Source organism: Polypterus senegalus, chromosome 1, assembly GCF_016835505.1.
Source record: "Polypterus senegalus isolate Bchr_013 chromosome 1, ASM1683550v1, whole genome shotgun sequence".
NCBI classification, from domain to species: domain Eukaryota; kingdom Metazoa; phylum Chordata; class Cladistia; order Polypteriformes; family Polypteridae; genus Polypterus; species Polypterus senegalus.
Genome location: NC_053154.1, coordinates 53,281,893 through 53,305,622, shown reverse-complemented (window position 1 = coordinate 53,305,622; position 23,730 = coordinate 53,281,893). Strand labels below are relative to the sequence as shown.

The following is a 23,730-nucleotide window of genomic DNA, read 5'->3' as shown; positions in this document are numbered from 1 at the left end:
GGATGGATGGATGTTATTTCTGTATAAAGTAAGGATCAATGTGACCAGTCAACATCCTTAACAGTAGGACAGGCAAACTGTGAGGCTCAGTCAGAGCAGCAACAGTCATAATTCAAAGACAGCATCTTCAACTGTTTTGTCTAAGCATTTTTAATTTAATATACCGATTAGTAAAAAAAATCACATTGGTTTACTAAAACAATAATAACTATTGACAAGACACTGCAATATTAGCCATGTGTAATTAAACAGGCAGAAGGATAAAACAAATGTAAACTGCAATTTCTTAATGCACCAAAAATACAGGGGATTTCAATTTATTTATAGAGAAGCCATGGGGTCCAACTGCTCTAAACTTCACTGGCTACCTTTTCTGATGTTGAGGACTACTTCAAAACGTGAGGAACCCTTTAAAAATCACTCCTGTGACAATAATTGGTATATGTGGAGCTTTACTCCCGATAATAAACAATGCAACTGTTTCAAGATTTAAAGTATAACAAAAGGTTCTGGAGTGGAACCCGTTAACAGCTTCAACTACAGTAATATACTAATCTGGTATCTTTCTTTATAAAACAGTGCTATGATGGTTCTTTTGTTAAAGGCACTACATAAACTGATGAGCAATTATGACATAACCCAAAACAGAAAAAGAATACTCTGTAAGACGACTATTCTTCTTAATAAGTTAATAGAATGTGATCAATGTGGACACAACTAACCCGAAAGAAAAACAAATAATAAATTCATGCAATGCAACTTACCCAGTTCATCAAGAGAAGGTACCCTAAAGCATTCATAAGGGGTCTCAGGGATGTCTGTTGGGCATTTTTGCATCTGTTCTTTTGTCAAGCTTGCCACTGGCTTTTTTGGAGGTTCTAGACGGCTAATAATGCCCTGGAAACGTTTGTATGTCAGAGGAGGGCTATTATTGTTCAGCTCAATGATTCTGGGAAAAAAAAAAAAAGAAAAAGAATTTAAAATGCATTAATGGCAACTGCAATTTAATCCAATGGTGGAAAAACAGATGTAAGAAATATGATGGGAAAATCACTCCATATTAGCAAATTCCGCTGCTGTTGTATTTTGGATCCTCATTCCTAAGTAGTACAATTTAGTAGTACAGTTTTAACACATTTGAGTTTAAGGCAGTTTAGTTGTTAGGCTTGTGTCACAGATGTGGTATTTAATGTACAATAGCTAGGGGACTTCATTCGCCCAACCCCCTCACCTGCGCTACGCACCAACCACTTTGCATCTCTGCCGCTTGCATTGTGAAGAGGGGGGTTGAAGGAGACACTATCTCTCCTCCGACACCCCCTCGTAATTGGTGATACAATAGGAAACACACAGTTTTTTTTTTACCTCCTCTTTGCTTGATCAGTTGCTGGCTTGCTGCTGCTGTCGTGGCATGTGATCTGCATTTTATGCGGCGCACTTCTGTCATATCACCATATGTCCATATATTTGACCTCTTTTCGCTATTACCTTTTCATCAATATTGCATTGAAGTTTGGTTCTGCGTTTGGAATTACATTGTGACAATGCAATGTATAACTGCCTGTGAGTGAATATCGTTTCTTTCTCACTACAAGAAATGTGTCTGACATAACCACACAGGACTTTTCCAAATCTCTTTGCTTAAGCTCTTGTTTCGCTGGGCTTCCAGCATGGTTACCAGCGTGGTTCCATCACTTGGCATGTCTCGCAGGACATAAAAATGTCTCTGAGACAATCACATTTTTTAATCTTAGAAGGAGACAAATTAGAAATATTTACCCTTAATTTACTTTTGCACAATAAGTGTTTTAAGACACTGGATCTTATGGAACAGTGCTGATATTTCAATTTTGTTCTCCTACCTTCTCCTTGACCCTGAGCAAATACTTTGCATTTGTTTGGATTACTTTTCTAAGCTTTTATAATAAAAAATAACAAATATTTTATACTTCTTGTAAATAGTATGAAGATGGTGTTTACTTCTGAAACCCCCGAAAATGGGCATACATCCACATATATATGAATTGCCCATCACTCCAATTTCTTAATTGAGAACTATCCAGCTCACTAATAATTGTGCATATGATCTATTTGAAATAAACAGTCCAATCAATTTGTGTAACATTTTTTTTCCCCAATAGAAAAAAAAATGTTACATTTTTCTTCAGTTAGCCTAGGTCAACATTTCAACTTACAGCTCCTTGTAAATAAAACCAAGAATAATTTTGCCGATTCTTATTTGGTATGGATACTTGATTTATAGTGTGACAATGTGTTGATTCAATGAATTGTCTAAAAACTATTGATGAGATACAGCTTTGTCATATTGCTATGAGCTGGTTGACAGTAGCAACATCTTTTCCATATCCTCAAGGGTAAATAAAACTACTCAGAAAACATGCAGTCAGATACACAAACAACACATTTTTTGTCATTAATTACATTATATAGTCTTTATAACTGTTTACAAAACAAAAAACTCTTCTTAGAGCAATTTAAAAAGTCAACACAAAGAAACAGTAAGCACTGTCTTTAGCAAAATTGTTTAAAATCTAAATGTACTGAATTACTTTTAAATATTGAGCCTATTTGCAGGATGGTCTTTAGTTATTCAGGTTTTTTTTTTTTTTGAAATCCACATAATGTACTTGAATTGTATCCCAAGATGGGATGTCATTTTCAAGGGTAAATTTTTAATCCAAATCATAAAATATTTTACTCTGTGCCACTTGATGTCATATCAGTTTTATACAAGTGTGCATACATAAGCAGCAGATAAAACTTTTAATTTTACTATCACAGTCAGGTGGTTTACATGTGCCAAATGTTGCAAAGCCTGGCGGCTTACATGCACGTGTCTGTAAGAGTGATAAAACTGGATAGCTCTTCACTCTGCCCCCACCCTCCATGTCTGCACATGTTTACTTATGTGACATGCAATTCCAAAACTTGAACACCAGAGGGCAAAGGAATGCTCCAACTAATACATGATACAGCTGAAGTGAAAACAGAAAAAAATACTCTACTATCAAACACATGATCTTTATAAAATCTGTGAGAACAATCTGCTAAAGAATGGAGACAAACAAATTCATTTTTTAATGGGCAATAACTATTAGAATATATTTACAGAGGCAATATTTAATGCAAAAGACAGCTTTCCATAAGCACATTTAAAAAAAAAACAAAAAAAAAAACATAAAAGGACAGTGCAACAAAATCAATGAGGGCAGATGCAGCAGCTTCAAAGAAGACGTGGTATTATGCTGCAATTCTTAAAATGACATTTTAAATTAATGCAGCTTTAACATTATGTAACACAACATACTCAAACTCACTTAATCCAATTCAGGGTTGTTACAGGAAACTGTTATATTTCCCAGTGATGCATACACCCTAACTCACAGAGGGCCATGTAGAAACTGTCAGTCAACTTAACCAGATTGTTTTTAAAGATGTGGGAAGAAAACCTATGCAGACATGCGGAGAACATGCTATCTCGTCAAAAACAATGACTGTGTGCAGGAACCAGGACCCTGGATCCGTGTAATTCAAAATTATTTTTGGATTTTATTGCTTGTTGTGGGGGCAGCACGGTGGCACAGTGGTAGAGCTGCTGCCTCGCAGTAAGGAAACTGGGGTTCGCTTCCCGGGTCCTCCCTGCGTGGAGTTTGCATGTTCTCCCAGTGTCTGCATGGGTTTCCTCCGGGTGCTCCGGTTTCCTCCCACAGTCCAAAGACATCCAGGTTAGGTGCATTGGGGATCCTAAATTGTCCCTAGTGTGCGCGCGTGTGCCCTGCGGTGGGCTGGCGCCCTGCCCGGGGATTTGTTCCTGCCTTGTGCCCTGTGTTGATTGGGATTGGCTCCAGCAGACCCCTGTGACCCTGTGTTAAGATATAGCAGGTTGGATAATGACTGACTGACTGCTTGTAGTTGTAATGAAGCGTTCAATCTAAACTTGCATAAGTAATCTTTAGAATTGCTTTATTAAAGCACAAAAAATGACCCCAGATTTTCAGGGTTAAGTCTGTCACTCTATTCATGTTAAGAAACAAAATGCATGTCAATTTTTGAAAGGGAAACATTTCTTTTATTACAGTTGTTTTGTTGGCAATTTTGAACTACAGAAAAATATGTACAATTTATGAATATTCATCATTTAAACTCCAGCTATTTAACAAGAATGAATTCTGAGGGTAACCAAATGAACATACACACAAAATTATCTGGAAATAATCTCCCTGAAGCAGAAGACACTTCCCCATTAGGTTTTATACCACTTTATAAGTTTCAAAATGTAGGAGATAAGGATGCAAGAGGAAACACTACAAAGAAAGCTATAGAATTTTCACAAGGTGTGTGTGACCCTAGAAGTAATTCCAAGGATTGCCACAGAAGTAAAACCTAGGACTGGTCACATCCAGAAGGTTTACTGTTATGAGAATGAAGAGTGCATAAAAGAGAGAGTGAGAAAGAAGGAAGAAGAACTTGTTTGTGGTGCTTAACAGGTAGGCAAGCCATCACATGTGGGTAGACAGGGATCAGTAAAGGTAAGTCCAGAGAAAAAACAGTGGATTCTTCCTTCGTTTTGTTAATACTTTTGTATTTTCCCTATACTAATACAATGAAGGAATGAGTAACTTTATTGAACCCACATATTTATGCATATTTTAGCCTCAGGAGAGTAGCTACAAGGTCATTCTCCTACAGTTGCAACACATTTCAAATAAAAGCAAATATCACATAACATAAAATGTGCTTTTTGTCCAAAGGAGAATTTAATTGAACCAAACTCCATAAATGATCAGCAATTTAGAGAGTCATCTCACCTATCAAGATTGTAAAGCGTATGGGAATTCTTCACCACAGTTTCAACTCCAAGTTCTTCTGCAAACTTTATAATTGCTGCATCCCTTTCTTTTCCAAAAGGTTCAGAGTCATACTCAAAGGTCAAGCGTGTTGTGTTCCACTCCTAAATACACAAAAACAAAGTAGTGTTAAATGCTCTGAATTGATTGTACTAAGTGAAATCGCAATTATTCAAAAAAGGAGTAGAAAATCAACCAGTTTCAAAACTGACTAACCTGAGAATAAATTAGGCACCACAAGTTTGTCAAAAGTAATATCTGCATGTGGAGCCCTTAAAACAGATTATGCACAAAATCTGTTAACTTATTTAAAATTAACTTAACTCCAGTTTTCATTTCATTTTTTTAAGATCACTGCCATGTTTAGTACTAGTACCAGTGCTTAAATTTAAATTAATTATATATATAATCTCATCAAATAATCTTGCCAATCAGTCTTTAGTTTGTACAGGACATAATGCAATATCACAAAATGCTTAATAGAGCAAAGAAGATATATACATGCAATATTACACATAATAATCAATTAGTACAATAAAAATGTAAGTAAAAAGTAAAACTAAAATGCAGCACAGAAACATTCAAGAGGAGTTAAACTTTTGACAAATTTTAAAAGCAAGCACCATCAAAGGAATTATTAAAAATGTATACAATTCCTACAAAAAGAAAACTTCACAGAAAGGAACACTGTAGAAATGATGACGACAAAGTTTAGGAAGTCTTTTCAGTTAATATATAGTATGATACTGCCCATTACTATCAGCTAATATGATGGTCCATTGAAACATTTAAACGCAGGAACCTGATTCATCCCATCCATGCTTTGTTCACTCTCCTTTTGACTAGTAAATGGATGTGACATACAAGTCAAGGACTATCAAATTTCAGAATAATATGACTATGCCTAAACTGTGCAATATAATAACTTAGTATTTAGGCCTTGAAGCAATTTTCACTCAACAAACACACATAGCTGTAGAATTTGCAAAGGGATTCTTTTACACAAGTATTTGTTAGTTTTACATGTGGTAGTTGGTTCTGGGGCTGATGGGGAATAAGGATTACTGTTGTTACTAATGCTTTTTATGTTTCCATTTTGTTTCTTTTAAAACATACACTCTTGTTACAAATGTGTATTAGTAAACTTAAATAAACCAGTTTTTGTATAGATATGCTCTGAAAAAATAACATGAAAACTTATTTTATTGCCATATCTTGATCCTAATAGTTTTGATATCTTTATTTGTTATGCTCTCTGTATCACTACACAATCACTACACAATACAGACAGGCTTCTTCTTGTTGGTGTTTTGACGTAATGGGTTATTATATCTACAAATTCATGTTACTGTGCTCAGTTATTTGAAAGGCTTTCCCAGCTTGATATTTGGGTGATTAAAGACTCAAATTACTATATATGTCATCACTATGACATAGTTATACTTTGATTCCCCAGGAGGAGTGGGACAGTGCTGCTGAGTATAGGGTCACTTGCTTCATTAAATTTAGCAAGCTGCCACAGCAACCCCTACCAGGAAAAACAAACAAAGTGGATCAGTGAGAAAGTTAATGTTACATGTTGACACTAGAACTGAAGAGACTGTTTTCTAGTTTTAAAATACTATTTCTGCACCTTTTAAATTAAACCCAAACATTAAGTTGTAGTTAATGTTAGATCCTGCTATTGTAAATGGCTTCTACCCACCTCCCACCTCTGCATTCAACATTTTAAACAAACCCAAACACTAAGATGCATTTAATTTTAGATTTTTCTCTGTAATATGAAAAAATATGCATTTTAACTACATTTATATTCTTGTACAAAGACCAAAATGCAAAAAACAATCCTTTGTTTGGAGTGTTTATACTTTCATTACAGTTCAAATAAATTATGGTGCAACAAAGACAAATCATGCTGCAGTCCAGTATTATCTGACAACATGAGGAGTTATTCCAGACAAAATGCTGCAAAGCTCACTAATATAAAAACAAGCCTGGAAATTCCATCCCACTCTGTGTCTGCTGAAGTGAAGCCTTTAAGTGGAAAAAGCTATTTGTATATACAGTTAATAGCAAAATTCTAAACACTTTTTGAAACTCTCTTATATAATTGATGTAATGACTAAAATTAAAAAAAAACTCATGAGACTTTTTTCCATCTGTAATAAATATTGCTGGTGTGGCAGGATGCCCCTGCAGCATATGTTCCAGGGGAGCAAGGATGGGAAACCCAGTATCTTCCCCTGGGCGCTTGATGGCAGCCTCCCTGGGTTGCAGCGGTGCCTCGGACTCCCGCAGGGCTTCATGGGAGTTGGAATTTGGTGCAGCCCTGTTGGGTTCCACAGGCTCCACCAGGGGGTGCTGCAGCAGGAGCTGCTAGCCCCTTTTGGACACTAGTTTCGCCACACCCGGAAGTGCAGCCGAATGTCGGCAATCAAGCACCTGGAGCACTTCCTGGTGCCTAATAAAAGGAGCCAGCAACCTCCACTCATTGGCCAGATTCAAGAGGAGGAGGACAAAGCTTGGAGGAGTGGTGGTGGTGGTGGAAGAGAAAGGAGAAGAAAGTGTGTGGTGTGTTTAGTGGTGCTTGCACACTTGGGACTGTGGTGTGCGTGTGGGATTACGGGGAAGACATGCTCCACAGGTGAAGAAAAACAAAAGTCGTTTTATTTTATACGTGCCTCCAGTGTGAATCTATGTCAGATCAGGCTCTTATATGGCGCCTTTTTACACTGTTTACAAGTTGTTAAGGTAAGACAAGAGGACTCTATTAAAAGAAAATAAAACTAAACTTTCAGTACCATCAGATGGCACAATTCTAAAATAATTATCAGTATAAGCAAAATTGTTTACACATTACAGAGGTACATTTATTTGGGTAGCCCTCTATCAATTTAGCATACCCAGATTTATTTTTAATTATATCCAGTGACTAAATTATAGCTCTACGAAAACTTCAGTAGCTCTTTAACTTCATACGATATTACAGCAATAAATCAGAGTTGAGCATGCCCTCAGACATTAAGTTGCCAAAAAGGGACACATCTGGCTGGACGTCTTGAATCTGCAGCTGGAAGGGACCTTAATCCAATCACCAGATGTTACTATTTCTTTCAAAACAAAGCTCATTCATCCCCTCTGTCTCTTTAGAAAACGTGTTTTTCTTTTTACCATGGATGTTTTTCAGATTGCTTGCAATTATACAATATTGATCAATATTGGCTTCTATTATATCAAACTTTTTCTTTCCACTAAAAGTAGCATTTTTGATGGGAGTATTCTTCTAATAAATTGTGTCAGTGAGTGAGTAAAAGCAGTGGATGAATGGTAACTACTCATCTTTGAATACTGAAAAAACATGTTATTTATTGGAGGGAATCATGCAGGCAATAACAATATTCTGTCAATTATAAAAAGGTCTAAAGATTAGTTTTACTGAATCAGCACATAACTTAGTTGTTATCATTGACAGCAGTCTGTCTTTTAAAATACCTATTACAACAGTCTCTAAAACTTGATTTTTCCAGATAAATATATTAAAAAAAGATTTCAAAATATGGAGGATAAAGAGAAATTAATTTATGTGTTTATTTCAGATAGAACTGACTGTTGTAATATGTTTTTGTCAGGCTGTTTAAACCATTCTGCATGCAGGTTTCAGTTCATTCGAAATACCGCTGCAAGAATCATTACAACAGCAGAATTAAAAAGAACAACCCGGTCACTCTTATTTTTTACTCTTTACTGTGACTTTTAAGCTTAAAGCCAATTTAATAATAAAAAAAAATTTCTTGTTATATATAAAATTTTAAATGGACTATGTCGTATTTACCTACTGTATTTGACTTTATTATTACAAACAAAAGCGTACATTAAAATCTTAAGCTACCAGTTTAAAAAAAAAAGATTCTAAGGACTAATAAATCAATCATGAGCTTTTAGCTACTGTCCTGTATTCTGTGGAATGATCTGCCAGCTTGTATAAGAGATGCCCTCTTTGGGCTCAGCTTTTAAATCCATGTTTAAGACTCATTACTTCAGTCTAGCATACCCTGATTAGAGCTGCCAATTAGCTGTTCTTTGAATTTCTGTTAGTCATTTGTACACTAATATAAGCATGATGATGACTGTGAACTCACACTTGCCTATTATGTATTTACTTTCAATATCCTGCTGTGGCACTTGGTGCCACTGCTCTACTTCCCAGTGATTTTTCTGCCCATAGGAAACACATCAGAGATACTAGGAGCACTGAAATCCAAGGATGAAAGGATTCTGTCTTCTTTTTAAATGGCACAACAAAAACATCCAGTATTTAATACTACAGTATTCCCAGGAGTGAAGTTGTGACAAGTTTATTTTCACCTTGGATGCTGCCTATTGGAATTTTCATTTCCATCTCCCTATTATCCGCTGGCCATATCTTAATGTTAATATTAAGTGACATTTAGTGTTAGGACCTTTTCATGTTAATCCATTTGAAATTACTTTGTTGTTCGATGTTTAAATTAATATGTACTTTATACCTGTGAATCACGCAGTCCACAACAACAATGAAAAATTACATTAACATGACTCCTATCATGCTATCTTGAAATAGCAATGCACGCACACATATGATAAAAATACAGTAGCAAAGTTCATTTGACTCAGTACCTTGAACAATCTAGGAAAGACATCTGCAGGCTGACCACGAATTACAAAGAGCCTTGAACCAAGTTTTCTTAAACTGGTGTCCAGATCTTCCAGTGACTCCAGTAAAAATCTACACAAAGAAAAGAATGCTGAGAGTTAAACAATAATAATTTATCCCAAGTTAAAAGTACATTTGTATAAACATAATTAGCACAATAAAAAACTGCATCACAGGATGGTCAAAAATTTAATAAATAGGATGGTAATTGCAGAAAGTTTACAAAAATACTTTTGTCAAAATCAATTGTGCAGGCTCAACAAATTACAACGTAAACAACTTGTGAGACTACTATACAAACATGACGTGCTAATCAAGAAGTAAATAATTCAATCCTTGGGTATATGGATGACATTTAATAGTTATAGTAAAGCAAAAAGTTATTCCAGATGTCCTATGTTCTATTGAGTTTCTCTATCCATCAAATAATCCATTTTCTGTTTGGAGAGTGCTGTGCACTTAATACACATTTGATTTGAATTGTTTAGTTTCATTTTCAGTTTTAGCAGCATTTTAAAATAGTAACATTTGTACAAATTGTGCAGCACTTCTACTGCATGTATTTGTAAATCGGTATTTTGTGCATACACACACGTATACATATACACATACATATAGCAATTATAAGAACAAAGGATTTCTATAGAGCCTCTCCCAAAGATGGGTGCAAGCTTAAAAATGTGATAAGTTGGTTCTCTCATCTTTTTAATTTCATTGTCCATGAAATGATGTGCTGCTTTTCTTAACTAGAGACTATAAACCTAAGCGAATGCCTTTGATAGCCAGAGGCTCAAGTTGAATGTAGAATTCACTTGTCTCTCTAATGTATTTACTGATGTCATATTATATTACATAAATATATACAGTGCTTCCGGAAAGTATTCACAGCGCATCACTTTTTCCACATTTTGTTATATTACAGCCTTATTCCAAAATGGATTAAATTCATTTTTTTTCTCAGAATTCTACACACAACACTCCATAATGACAACGTGAAAAATGTTTACTTGAGATTTTTGCAAATTTATTAAAAATAAAAAAATTGAGAAAGCACATGTACAGTACATAAGTATTCACAGCCTTTGCCATGAAGCTCCAAATTGAGCTCAGGTGCATCCTGTCTCCCCTGATCATCCTTGAGATGTTTCTGCAGCTTAACTGGAGTCCACCTGTGGTAAATTCAGTTGATTGGACATGATTTGGAAAGGCACACACCTGTCTATACAAGGTCCCACAGTTGACAGTTCATGTCAGAGCACAAACCAAGCATGAAGTCAAAGGAATTGTCTGTAGAACTCCGAGACAGGATTGTCTTGAGGCACAAATCTGGGGAAGGTTACAGAAAATTTTCTGCTGCTTTGAAGGTCCCAATGAGCACTGTGGCCTCCATCATCCGTAAGTAGAAGAAGTTCGAAACCACCAGGACTCTTTCTAGAGCTCGTCGGCCATCTAAACTGAGCAATCGGGGGAGAAGGGCCTTAGTCAGGGAGGTGACCAAGAACCCGATGGTCACTCTGTCAGAGCTCCAGAGGTCCTCTGTGGAGAGAGGAGAACCTTCCAGAAGGACAACCATCTCTGCAGCAATCCACCAATCAGGCCTGTATGGTAGAGTGGCCAGACAGAAGCCACTCCTTAGTAAAAGACACATGGCAGCCCGCCTGGAGTTTGCCAAAAGGCACCTGAAGGACTCTCAGACCATGAGAAACAAAATTCTCTGGTCTGATGAGACAAAGATTGAACACTTTGGTGTGAATGCCAGGCATCACGTTTGGAGGAAACCAGGCACCGCTCATTCCAAGGCCAATACCATCCCTACAGTGAAGCATGGTGGTGGCAGCATCATGCTGTGGGGATGTTTTTCAGCGGCAGGAACTGGGAGACTAGTCAGGATAAAGGGAAAGATGACTGCAGCAATGTACAGAGACATCCTGGATGAAAACCTGCTCCAGACCGCTCTTGACCTCAGACTGGGGCAACGGTTCATCTTTCAGCAGGACAACGACCCTAAGCACACAGCCAAGATATCAAAGGAGTTAGGACAACTCTGTGAATGTCCTTGAGTGCCCCAGCCAGAGCCCAGACTTGAATCCAATTGAACATCTCTGGAGAGATCTTAAAATGGCTGTGCACCGACGCTTCCCATCCAACCTGATGGAGCTTGAGAGGTGCTGCAAAGAGGAATGGGCGAAACTGGCCAAGGATAGGTGTGCCAAGCTTGTGGCATCATATTCAAAAAGACTTGAGGCTGTAATTGCTGCCAAAGGTGCATCGACAAAGTATTGAGCAAAGGCTGTGAATACTTATGTACTGTACATGTGCTTTCTCAATTTTTTTATTTTTAATAAATTTGCAAAAACCTCAAGTAAACTTTTTTCGCGTTGTCATTATAGGGTGTTGTGTGTAGAATTCTGAGTAAAAAAATATTTTTAATCCATTTTAGAATAAGGCTGTAACAAAATGTGGAAAAAGTGATGCGCTGTGAATACTTTCCGGATGCACTGTACAAATTGCATATATATGGAATGTATTTTTTAATGCAAGTAGTAATACAATGCATTGCATGTTTCATTTCAAGAGATGTTGTATCACCAGCATTGGATTAAATGGAATAAAACAGAAGCATAGCCCAGGAGGGACACATCAACACAGATACTAAATACATATATGTTTTATAAATGAACTTTGTACTTGACATTTTAAACAAGCTGACAAGTTTACACAATACTGATCAGATTTTCCTACCTTTGGTTTTAATAATGACTTAAAATATTTAAACGCTTCTAAAATAATGCAATAGGTGTCAACCTTCTTTTTTACAGCACTAGAAAATAAAAAGCCAAAACATTCTGGTGAAATGTGAATTTCAGTCAGGTGTATACATTATGCAGTGTATACAACTGCCTTTTATTTCACACGAAAGGTGCTGTCAGAAGATGTAATGGGTAAATAGAAAAAAAATACTAAAATCCACCACCTCAGCTTACTGCACTGAACAAAAGAAAGTTCAGATGACTCTTAATTTCACGTGGTTGTACACTGCAGTAATGAACAGACTTGTTATCCTAAACAAGTTCTGGGCAATAAAAATTTTCTGGCAATTTGACACATTTTTAATCTTTCACGGTCGTCATGCTTATTGAAAAAATATTTACATCAGTTCACAAGCATCATTTTTTTTAAAAGGTCTTCCCCCCAATATTAATTCCGTTTCTGACACATTTTGCTTTTCTTGCTTTTGAGACCTTTTATTTACAACGTGAACATAGCTTAAGTCAAGCAACTGACGCCGAATACCTTGCAATTTATTACCACCAAGTAAACGATCTGTTGTGAAAACTTCAGTTATCTGGACAAACTAAAAATTTAATCCATCTCTCTGTTTTTGTTTCTATTTGTTTATTTACTTCTATTTATTTAAACAGCGTATGTAAAAACGCCAAGTTTCCCCGTGGAGACCTATACATTTTTCTGTCTTCATAAAATATGTTATTATGCATTCGGTGTGCGTAACACGCCATATAAAGTGTATACTGGACACGAGATGCCAAACCCTTCACTTTTAAGCCAGTAATTACAACTTAACAGAAGAGCTTAGCAGATTCTAGCTCTGCTTGCAGTATTGCTGTTGAGTTACATAAAAAATGACATGTCAGCTTACTCAGCCTGCGTGTACTCAGCCTGTCAGTTATCCCACTGACAGTAAACAAAAGACCACCTACTCCTAAAAAATCACTTGCAAACTTTTGTTTTACGGGAAAACGTTAAGATCCATTCATACAATTTTCCACGTAATACATTCAAGCTCTGCTTTCGAAAATATTAAAAGTTCAGATGATTTAACAGACCTCCATCTATTCACTCCAACGTTGGTAGAACCGGCAAACCAGGGATCCAAAATGTAAACACATCGCACGGTGTCCGCTCCATTCAAAGCTGCTAGTAAAGCCGGATTATCGTGCAATCGCAGTCCCTTGCGAAACCAATGTATCGAATTTACCACCATGGATTCCGTTTGATGTCTTCCCCTAAAACGGATGTAGGTATTATTGTTAAATTTCTTCTTCAAGTACAAAGGATTAAACCTCAAACAGTATTCAGGTAATATAAATCTATTTCTCCCCAGAAAGTGAAAAAGACTAGGAAGTTCCACTCTGTCAACGCAAATACATCCGCTTCTAAATTTTTCGCCGCTCAGCAGAAGTGGGCAAGGGCTTGTTACGTGATGTCAAGCCCCATTGGGTAATATGAGGCCCCGCCTTGAGGTATTAGACAGCAGAAATGTTGATTGGAAGGTTGTCACGTGTAGCCACGCCATAATCACGTTTTGAGGAGTAGTGGGGCCGCACGAGACAAGCAATGAAGTCATACGGTTTACTCGCACCCATCTACGTGTTACGTCGCCAGTTACATATAGTAGTTATATCAATCTTACGTAATTTTATTTTTGATTCCATCTCAATTTGTAATGGAATTCAGCTATAATAACTTTTAGAGCTCAAAATGAATCAAGTCTTCATTGTAGATTACTTTCCTAATATCACAATGGGTTCTGAAAAAAGGGCTTTATGGATGGATGAATTCAACTTGTTGACTCACTCAGTGCAGTGTTGATTCTCGACTTGTGCTTGATGGGGACGTAATCGGCTGCGGTTTTTTTTTAATAAGCTGGTTGTGAAAATGGACGGATGGAGGAACGAAAGAAGTGTGTGCGTGATATCGTAAGACACGCTGTTTATGCGTTAATATGGAAAGGGAAAAACACCGTTCTGTGCCGAAAGGGCTCTCCTTTTGGCGAGTTATCAGCTTGCAACGTGAAGTTATCGTGGGACGGTGCAGCAAAGCAGTGATTAGCACGACTGCTTTTGTAGTTTCGGAGGGTTTGAGTATTGAATAATGTGTAGAGGCGATGGATTGAGTTCCCGACCTAGCTACATTTCATTGTAAATTGATTTACTTCATGTCAGTTTTACGGGATAGTTTTATATGTCCGTAAAATGCGTAACAATGTTTGATGTTGCGTGTGCAAATGTGGTCATTATTACCAATTCATTGATCATTTTCGATCTAACATCACGCCACGGACACTCGGTTGTACAGGACTAATTTTATTAAGCCCACAATAAAATCTTCCTCACTCTCATACATAAAGGTTATGTATTTGTGTGAATGTATACTGTGCACATCCAAACGGCTCAAACTTCCTAAAGACATGTTTTTAAGAAAGATACAACCACCAAGAGTGAGTGTCTGCGTCAGAGTTCCCGGCAATGAAGCCCTGACCACAGTTGTTCGGTACGTTACATTTGAATTTTTTTATCGGATTATATCAGTCATAAAAGGTTTGCATTCTTTCTTTAGTGTCATTCATGATGGGTTTAGGTCGCTGCGACTCTGTACTGGAATAACAGCTTCAGAAAATGTATTTGCTTTTTGCGCCATCTAGTGATTTCAACATTTATATAATTTTATCATTATCCTTTTTTAGTTCCATCCACCTATTTTCTGAATTCGCTTAAATCCATTTGAAGTGCTTGGGATCCTGGAATCCATCCCAGCTGGTGTGATTTCTCTGTGTAGTCTAAAAGTGCTCCCTCCCTAATCACGTGTGTATGCCTCAGTAATACAATTTTACTCATGCAGTTATGCAATTATGTTTTTTTCTGTACATCACTTCAAAGTGGTGTTTACAATGAAAAATGTTATATATGAAATTGGTTAAGGGCTGTCTGCCCAGTAGCTCTTTTAAGTTTTAACTGCAGATTCGATCACACACTCCCAACTCAGCAGACAAACAGAACATACTTTATATATAGGGGCACAAGTCAGAAAGATGCATATAATCAACTTTTTTGATGTCTCCTGTTGCATTTTTAACTTGAAAAATAATTGAAATCTTTTTAAAGAATGCATGTTTGTAACTGAAGGCAAGTTCAGTATCTAATATACCAGTAAATAGCTCTTGCGAATTCATCTTAAACATCTTGTTGCAATAAAAGGCTTGTGTATACAAGTATTACATTAAGCCTGTTAAGTACAGAATGTGAAAGTACCAGCAACAAGTTTGCCAGTATGTGTTAAAATCTCATGGTGGATTTTTCAGGGTCTAAGAGGAGATGGCGATATGTACTGTGAATTTATAAGATGTTCTGTGAGGATGTACCAGGCAAATTGTTTCATTAAAATGGTATAGATAAAAGATTAAAAATATGAATGCAACATCATACATGTATCAAAGTCATTTTATTTAAATCATTTTGTTTGTACTTAACTGAAAAAATGTGTTCGTTTTACTTCAGAAATGTTCAGAGTTTCTAAAACCTCGCAATATCTGTTAAATATTTACTCTTTAGCATTTATACTAATTAAAACCACTAATTACTGAAGAGATAAGACAGCTACACTTAATTTTAAGTGGCATTTTCAAGCCTACTTAAGTAGCAAAAATGAATACATTTTAGTGGACACACTCATTGGCAATGGACTTTGTGTTTCAAAGTGTCACTTTACATTGAATGAGGTCAATTAAATATATACACAGCAACTTGTAAAGTCATTTAATATATTTTCAATTGCTGTTTAAAAATCAGCAACCATATCTTTATATTTAGATATTTTATAATCATAATAAATATGGCAATCCCAGGATTTAAATTTGTAGCAGAAATTCAAACATACACTTTTGTATAAAATTTGAATAAAGATGCATCAGTTCTTATGTCTTTATATACATTTATGATATTTAAAGTTGGCAGCTTAAAAAGTGTAGTATGCCTACCTGTTAAGTCCTTGAATAGTTGTGTAATTTGAACTTGTGAAAACTGCTTAAATATATAATACCAGTTAAAAATTCAAAAGTTAAAGCCATGATTTACAAGGTGTAATAAAAAATAAAATTTTCAACTATAAAATGCAATATAATAATCTGCATTTGTGTTGTGATATTTTCAAAATACTTCAGGGGAAAATTAATTCAGAGCACACTGCCCACACATAGCAAATTCAAGTGCTTATGCCATTTTCACAACAGATATCTGCACAATTATAGAGGAACTGCATTTTGAATTAACATGTACAAAGTAGCCATGTTATCCTCTACATATTCAGAACAACAAAGAATTTTTGGACTCTTGAAGGAAGGATATTTTACAAGCTACGCCAACATGAACTCGGAGAGAACAAAAACATTTCAGAAAGCAGTACATAAATGTATAAGTCTTGGAAAAATAAAAATATACTGTATGTAGAAGGGTGTATACATAATTTCAAAACTCATACACAATGTACTTACTATGTAACAAAGTAATATAAATTTCAGTAATCTTTTTTTTCATTTCTGTTTACATGCTTAGCAGAGAGTTGAAGGAATCCATTCCAGCAGATTCCAGGCAAAAAACACATGTAAATAGAGGACATTCAACAAGTTTCTAACATGTTCTAGGACTGTGTAAGGAAATGATTAACTTCCTAAATGGAACCTATTGAAAGAAATAAGAGAAAATATACAATTTTAACATGAGACAGGAGTGTTTCAACAATTTTTCCTTCTGTTCAAGTGAAAAACTCTGCCTGTCACAATTTTCACTAAAAGCATAACACAAAAACCGTTTAAATCTTTGAATGAGTGTGTTATTTGGGAAGATGGCTCTTCTTTGAACAACTTAACTGAATGACATAAGTAACAAACATATAGCAATTTATCCTTGGGCTTAGCAGTAATTAGGCTAAATGCAAAGCAAATCTGTTTAATTTAGAATTCCAACAAGGCCCATTATTAAATGCAGACATATACTAATGTCAGAATGTATGAAATGTCTCCTGTTAAAAACCATTGAGGCATTCTTTGTGCGATACTGAGCTATACAAGACATAGATTGTTGTTGTAACCTCCAAATAAACATTTAGAAATGTTTTCAATTGTACAAATAGAAAAGATGAACGGCAAAAAAATAAATATTCAGATTGCCCAGCTTCAATATACAGACCATTTCTTGGGTCTTATTTTAAACTAATGTAATTTCTTAGTATAGAACACTGATATAAACATTTACAAATTTCAGTAGTTGGAGCATGGACTTGTCACATGAATAGAGAGAGGACTACATTAGATTTTAGGCTTCAGCTACTAAGACATACTGCCTGTGCCTTATTTTAATCCGAGGCAGATTTCAGACCATAACAAACCATATTGCTGAATTTCCTCACTTCTTTATATACTATAATATGCACTGAAAAAGAACTCCACAGCACGTTTTGCTTTCCTAAATGATGAAATGGAAAACTTATGAACAATTTTAATTTCACAGAAACACACGATTTCTCCTTTGCCCACTTGTTAAGGCCCCTCTTTTTGGATGTGTTTGAAGTTGTGAAACCTGAAGTGCAATTAAGTCAAGGGGAAAAAATAAAAATCATTTAGACAAATGCAAGAAAGCTAGAAGTGATAAAACTTATATGCAATAAAATAATCCTCATTCTGAAACCAGCACTCAGTGCAGCACTGAAATGGGTTAGAAACACATTACCTTAGAATTAAAGGAGACAATCAATTAACAGAAATTATTTGAATGAATACCCATCATCCATTGCTTCTCTGAAATTAAGTACTTTAAAATTTGTTTTTTCATTTGTAGAGAGCTACTCCATGACTAAAATGGACAAAGCCTAAAAAAATTGTATAAAATATATATATATTTAATAATTCATTTGAAACTCCATGTAAGTGTATTGAAGAAAATTAAAAAGTATTATACATTATTCATAAAACATGAAGGTTGTGTCAAAATGATCAAAATAGTTTTAAGGAATTAAGGCAAAAAGAAGAAATTTTAACAGTTTTGATGTGGAAAACATTCACTTTACTTTCACAAAAGAGAAAATCCTGTGTTTGTTATATTTCATAATCACTTGGTGCTCTTCATACACCAGAAATATTTTTTGTAGCACCAGTCTTTGACTCTGGTTCCTCTTGAGACTTCTTCATTTCTAATCCTTTAACCCAAGTATATGCAAAGGAGCCACCTATTACCATGATATTACTTGTCCACCATAAAAAGCTCTTAACCTGATCATAATAGATTACTGCTAGGATCGTTTGTGCACAGGCCTTTGCAGTGCCAGATACATTATGAGTGAGGGGACTGGTGAATTTGATCTGAAGTCCAGTAACGTAACCAATGGCAAAACCAAAGATTCCACTTATTGTCATCATATACCAAAAATTCATGCTGAAGAGATTCTCAAAGTAGTATACAGTCCGAAATTCTCCAAATATGACTAATAAAGGAATGAAAAGCAAACTTGCATTTATGTTATTGTAGTAGGTCAGTCGCCAAATGTTACCATCTACCACTGGCAAAACCATCTTTGTGTAGATTGCATTAAGAGATACACAAAGACTAGCAAAGATACCATACAATATCCCTATCCATGAGATGGATCCTTCTGCCTCCTCTTGATCCACACCTAGCAAAAAACCACCTATAAAAAGGAAAAATAGGTTATAGTACATTTTGGCTGCTGCTTCTATTCAGAGCTACTTATAGATCACAGTTATGAAACTGTCTATATACATCTTTAAAGAAAACATTGCCAAATTAGATGGCCTACCCAATGCTACACAACAATTCAGTACTTGTGAGTGAATCAGCAGCTTTGCAATTTACAGTACAATATCTTAGTCCCTAGGTCACATTAGGCATACAGTTAGCTGAACGATTCACCATTTTTGGATTTGATTACATGAAAAAGTCCAGGTAGCTGAAAGCATAAGGTAAGAATGAACATCAGATCATGCACCCATCCACTCTGTGTCAATTTAGAGCTTCCAGTCTCCCTAACCTGCACATCTTTGTGATATATACCTAAAGAAAACACAAAACATGAAAATGCCATGCAAATAGTATCAGAATTTAAGTGCATAATTAAATTGTCATTTAAGAAAAAAAATATATTCAGTTTGGCCTTTGTCTCCAAAAAACATTACATTTTACAGTGGCAATGCTTTTTTTGTTTGATGGCAAAACAAAAAAGTAATAATTTATCTCTTGATACCGTGTATACAGCTATTTCTTAAAAGTTGCTAATTAACAAGTCAGGTACATAAGGGAAGGCAGGAACACTTTCTAAGTGTGTGTGGTCGGGGAGGGTCGGGGAGTATCAGTCCATGCTGCTTCAAAACATAATTATAGTTGATTTCTATAAACTTATGTGTAAAAATGGGAAAGATGCAAAACACTCAGCAAACCTCTATGGAAGATGAAAGAAGATGAAAAGGATGCTGTTCCGTCCCTGATTCAAATCTGGGAACCTGACAGTTAAACGACACAAAGTCATTTTCTGGTAGCAGAATTCCTGTTTCATTGGTCTTCCAGAAAAAGAATACAGAGAGATAAAACGCACAGTTAAGCCTCCAAAAAAATGCTTGATTAGTTGGGAAGCAGTCAGGCAATTCATTGCTAGAAGCAAAATATCCATATGCGTTTTAGTTATACAATACTGATGTTGTTGAGCTCTCAACTATCAACCTCTCTCTTTGCCACACTGCCTGCCTTTATATATTCAGCACATATGACAGAGTGTAGGGAAATAAGGATTTCGCTCACAGACGGGGCAGCAAAGTTGAGAAAAGATAAATGTAACTGATGTGACAAATAAAGATTCTCCATCTCTACCTAAAAATCCACACAAAGTACTTTTGGCTTGTAAACATCACATACAATTCTAACTTTATACTTTTTTTTTCTTTTTAGTGGTTATCATATTGCATTCTTAGTGCAAGAAAATGTACAAAAAACTATTTCCCATTATTTTGGTACTGTAAACTCCTTTGACATACAAAATAAAAATATGCTTTAATGTGTTCCTCAGTTCAAAAAAGGATTTTGCTGACAAAGCTAAACTAAGGAAGTGAAAATGAAAGAAAATCGGCTTTGATATGAAATTTAGAAAAGCACAAAAAAAAAAATCTTCCTTTCAGATTATCAACTGACTGACACAGAAGTGTGCAAGTCTGATAAAATCAAAAATGTTGCCCACAAATCTCATAATTTAAGGCAATTCTCAGATTGCATTATCCTATCATCCCATGCCTCTCTTTAATAAATTAACTCTACTAAAAAAAACTTCCATCATCTGGGGAACATTACCATTGAGTTTTATTTATTTCAGATTTGCAATACATGGCCCTGGCACAATGCCAAGCTTTCAATACTATAGGGTGGTCCAGATCTAATTATGCAATTTTCATTACGCTATAAAAACGTGCAACGCAGGATGTTGGAGGAATTTGGACCGCCCGCTGTGCATAGGAACACGATCTCCCAAATCAACGAAATGTTTGACCGGACTGGTAGCGCCAGTCACCCGAAATTGTATTGTTTTCCTGCATTGCATTAAGAGTTGCATAATTAGATCTGGACCACCCTGTACTTTTAAAAAAAAAATGAATTTAGTCCGATTTTCTTTTCAGTACATAAACTTATATGGTGCTATAGGTGCAGGTTTGTCCAATAGATCAAGGCGTGTTAGTTTTAATACTAATGAAAACTAACATTAATGTGCATTCAATAATAACTTGAAGATAAAAATGGATTCTGCTTGATTTGTGTTCCTCTTTGGTATAGGAAGTTATCTTCAACGTTGCATGCAAAAATGATATTCTGTATGTTCTAAGTTTAGGCCTGCCTAAATTGTTTCTAACAATTCCATTGGATTTTAAAGTAGTCTTTTGCATATAAAAACACTTTTCATATTAAACACCATTACTAAACCGGTTTGCAAAAGCCAAAGGCCACATATCGTAACAATGCAATAAACAAGCACTAGACGCGCGAATAAGTAGCGCATCCAGGCAAAAACCTTTCAGTAACAGCAAGATCATTCTCGAGTGTTACCAACCTTTTACTTCTTCATCAGCTCCAAAATGTCGCTTTTGATACACATGACTACACGCGATTTTCAGGCTATGATGTATGCTTCAGTTCAGCACATTAAGATTCCGAGATCACGGTTTTTTTTTTCTCCATGTATGCCAAATACTGAAGAGGCGCAGAATGCACTGTAGTTAACTAAACGTGCTGCATCTAACGTGATACTATTTGTGACCGTGTGGTTCATCATTTTATGCAGTACCTTTCATACAATTGAAGTAAGACAGAGACAGTCGTCAAACTTTTATTTTTTTCGGAACACTGAATTAAATCAAATCATGAGTTATATTAAAAGTAATATTTAGATACTAAAAGACTGATCCGACTGAAACCTGCTACAACGTCTCCCCGAACAGAACAACAAAAGCTTATTATATTAGGTATAACAGCAGGGAAGGCAATGTTTTCTTACCAATTATGACCCCGCAGCACAACAATGCACCAAAAGACGTCGTCTGCTTAAGAAAGACATAGGAGAAAACAACATTGAAGACCGTGGTGAGCGAACGACCAACGTTGTAAAATGCGACTCCAACATATTTTAAGCAAAGGTTGTTAAAGGTTATCATGCCAATGAAGACCACTGACAAAGGAAGTACCCCTCTGGAAAGCTTTGGGTCAAACTTTAGGGTAGGGAAGTCCACGGCTCGAGGACACAGTCTGGAGACACCGCTGAGCAACCAACAGAGTAGCACAGTCACCAGGCACTGATAAAAAGTCACGAAGAGAGGCGCGTTAAACTTTAGATCATTGCTGTCCAGCAGATATTTATTCAGGAAAACCATGGTAATAGAGATAAACCAATAGAGTACCACGACAAGGGCTATCCTGGTCGCCCTCTTCAAGAAGGGCTCTGTCGTTTCTTCTTGGTCCCCCGAACCTACAAGAGCCATTTTCAGAATGCGAGATCGCTTCAGCTGAGTCCGATTCATATGGGCGACAAGGAAGCAGCAGCAGGTTAAATAGAAAAAAAGTAGAGGTGTGACACAGGTGTGATTTCCAAAAAAACGCTAGGCGTCTCTCACACTTCCTACGTTGGTTCTTGGCAATGTACATAAACACACCACTCTTGCCGATGACTTCCGGAATGGTGTCCAGGTTAAACAGCCCGCCGACTGTAGGTATCTCTATAGTTCCGCATTTTTGAACACCATGACAGCTAAGCGGAAGTGACGAATTATAAGTGCTGCGACTCGACGCAGGAAGGAAGGAAAACCTTTCACTGAATAAGCTGGATGATTGGCGTTGTCACTGTCGTATAAGGTATAAAGAGAAGAAAATAAAAATCGTAACACTGAATAAAAATACGTCGAAATTCCAACTTGAATCTCGAAATTTTTATGTTAAAGTCGTTTCGATGTTTACTTCGTGATTGTAGCGGAAATGTCAAAATAAAATGTGATTACATGACACTGCGGTCTGCGGAAACGGAAGAAGACACCTTGTATGTACGAATGTGACAGCAGTACAGATATGTAAAGGGAAGTGTTTAAACCGACTACCCTTTTTCTGAAAGCATCTTGGCGATCTGAACATCATAAACTCCATCTAACGATCGATATTTTAACTATTAGCGTTTTTGAAACCTCATCGTAACTAATCTACCACATTAAATTATTATAGCCAACGTGTTCCACGATCTAGTCGTTAATTGCTACGGGCTTCTTCAACGGGGATTGTTTTGCGCCGACGTCAGCCACATGTTGCGACATCACACAATATATTAAATTCATGATGTGGCAGCTTTCTGGTCATTTGGAATACTATGATGCATATTTTTCAGGATGAAACGTATTAAAGCATGTCCTTTATGTTATTACATAAAATAAGTCATTAATTTATATGGTTAATAATTAATTGTGGCTAACATTGTAGTGCAGGGATAGTGCTGCTGTTTCGTGGAGTTTGCCCGTTTTCTTCCTGGTTTTCCATCGTCATGATCCAGTTTCTTTCCAAAGACATGCAGGTTAGGTGATTTGGTGATACTAAATTGGCTGTATTTTGGGTTAGACGCTCTGTACATGAATAGTTCCTGCCTTGTACCCGATGCCTGCTGAGATGCACTCCAGTATCACAACGAACATGCCCCTGTTACAGAACAATTTGCCACTAGACTGTCAGTCAAATTGGTGGCTGTGTGTCTGAAAGAACCTAAATAGGTTGTGATGTACAGGCTTATTTTCTTAATTGTAAAATGTTCATTCATTTTCCATTTACCCTTATCCAGGGACAGTGACACAAG

At 36.2% G+C, this 23,730-nt stretch overlaps 2 protein-coding genes across 4 annotated transcripts in view; both read right to left on the bottom strand.

Moving 5' to 3' along the window:
* Positions 1-13,765, bottom strand: part of cry2 (cryptochrome circadian regulator 2) — a 60,029-nt gene extending 46,264 nt beyond the window's left edge. For 2 of the 3 annotated variants that reach the window (XM_039749148.1, XM_039749138.1), the window contains exons 1-4: positions 13,407-13,763; positions 9,525-9,633; positions 4,830-4,972; positions 765-949 (exon numbers count right to left, since the gene is read on the bottom strand). In XM_039749148.1, the coding sequence (XP_039605082.1) occupies positions 765-949; positions 4,830-4,972; positions 9,525-9,633; positions 13,407-13,564 (595 nt within the window). In that variant the 5' untranslated portion in view covers positions 13,565-13,763. Of the gene's footprint in view, positions 1-764; positions 950-4,829; positions 4,973-9,524; positions 9,634-13,406 lie in introns of all 3 variants that reach the window. The other variant, XM_039749157.1, reaches the window with a different exon arrangement.
* Positions 13,766-15,782: 2,017 nt separating this feature from the next.
* slc35c1 (solute carrier family 35 member C1) lies at positions 15,783-22,652 on the bottom strand. Its single transcript, XM_039749171.1, has 2 exons — positions 21,901-22,652; positions 15,783-19,038 (listed from the first exon to the last, which is right to left on the bottom strand). Exons 1-2 carry the CDS (start codon positions 22,418-22,420, stop codon positions 18,476-18,478), a joined length of 1,083 nt encoding a protein of 360 aa, XP_039605105.1. The 5' UTR covers positions 22,421-22,652; the 3' UTR covers positions 15,783-18,475.
* Positions 22,653-23,730: the final 1,078 nt, after the last annotated feature.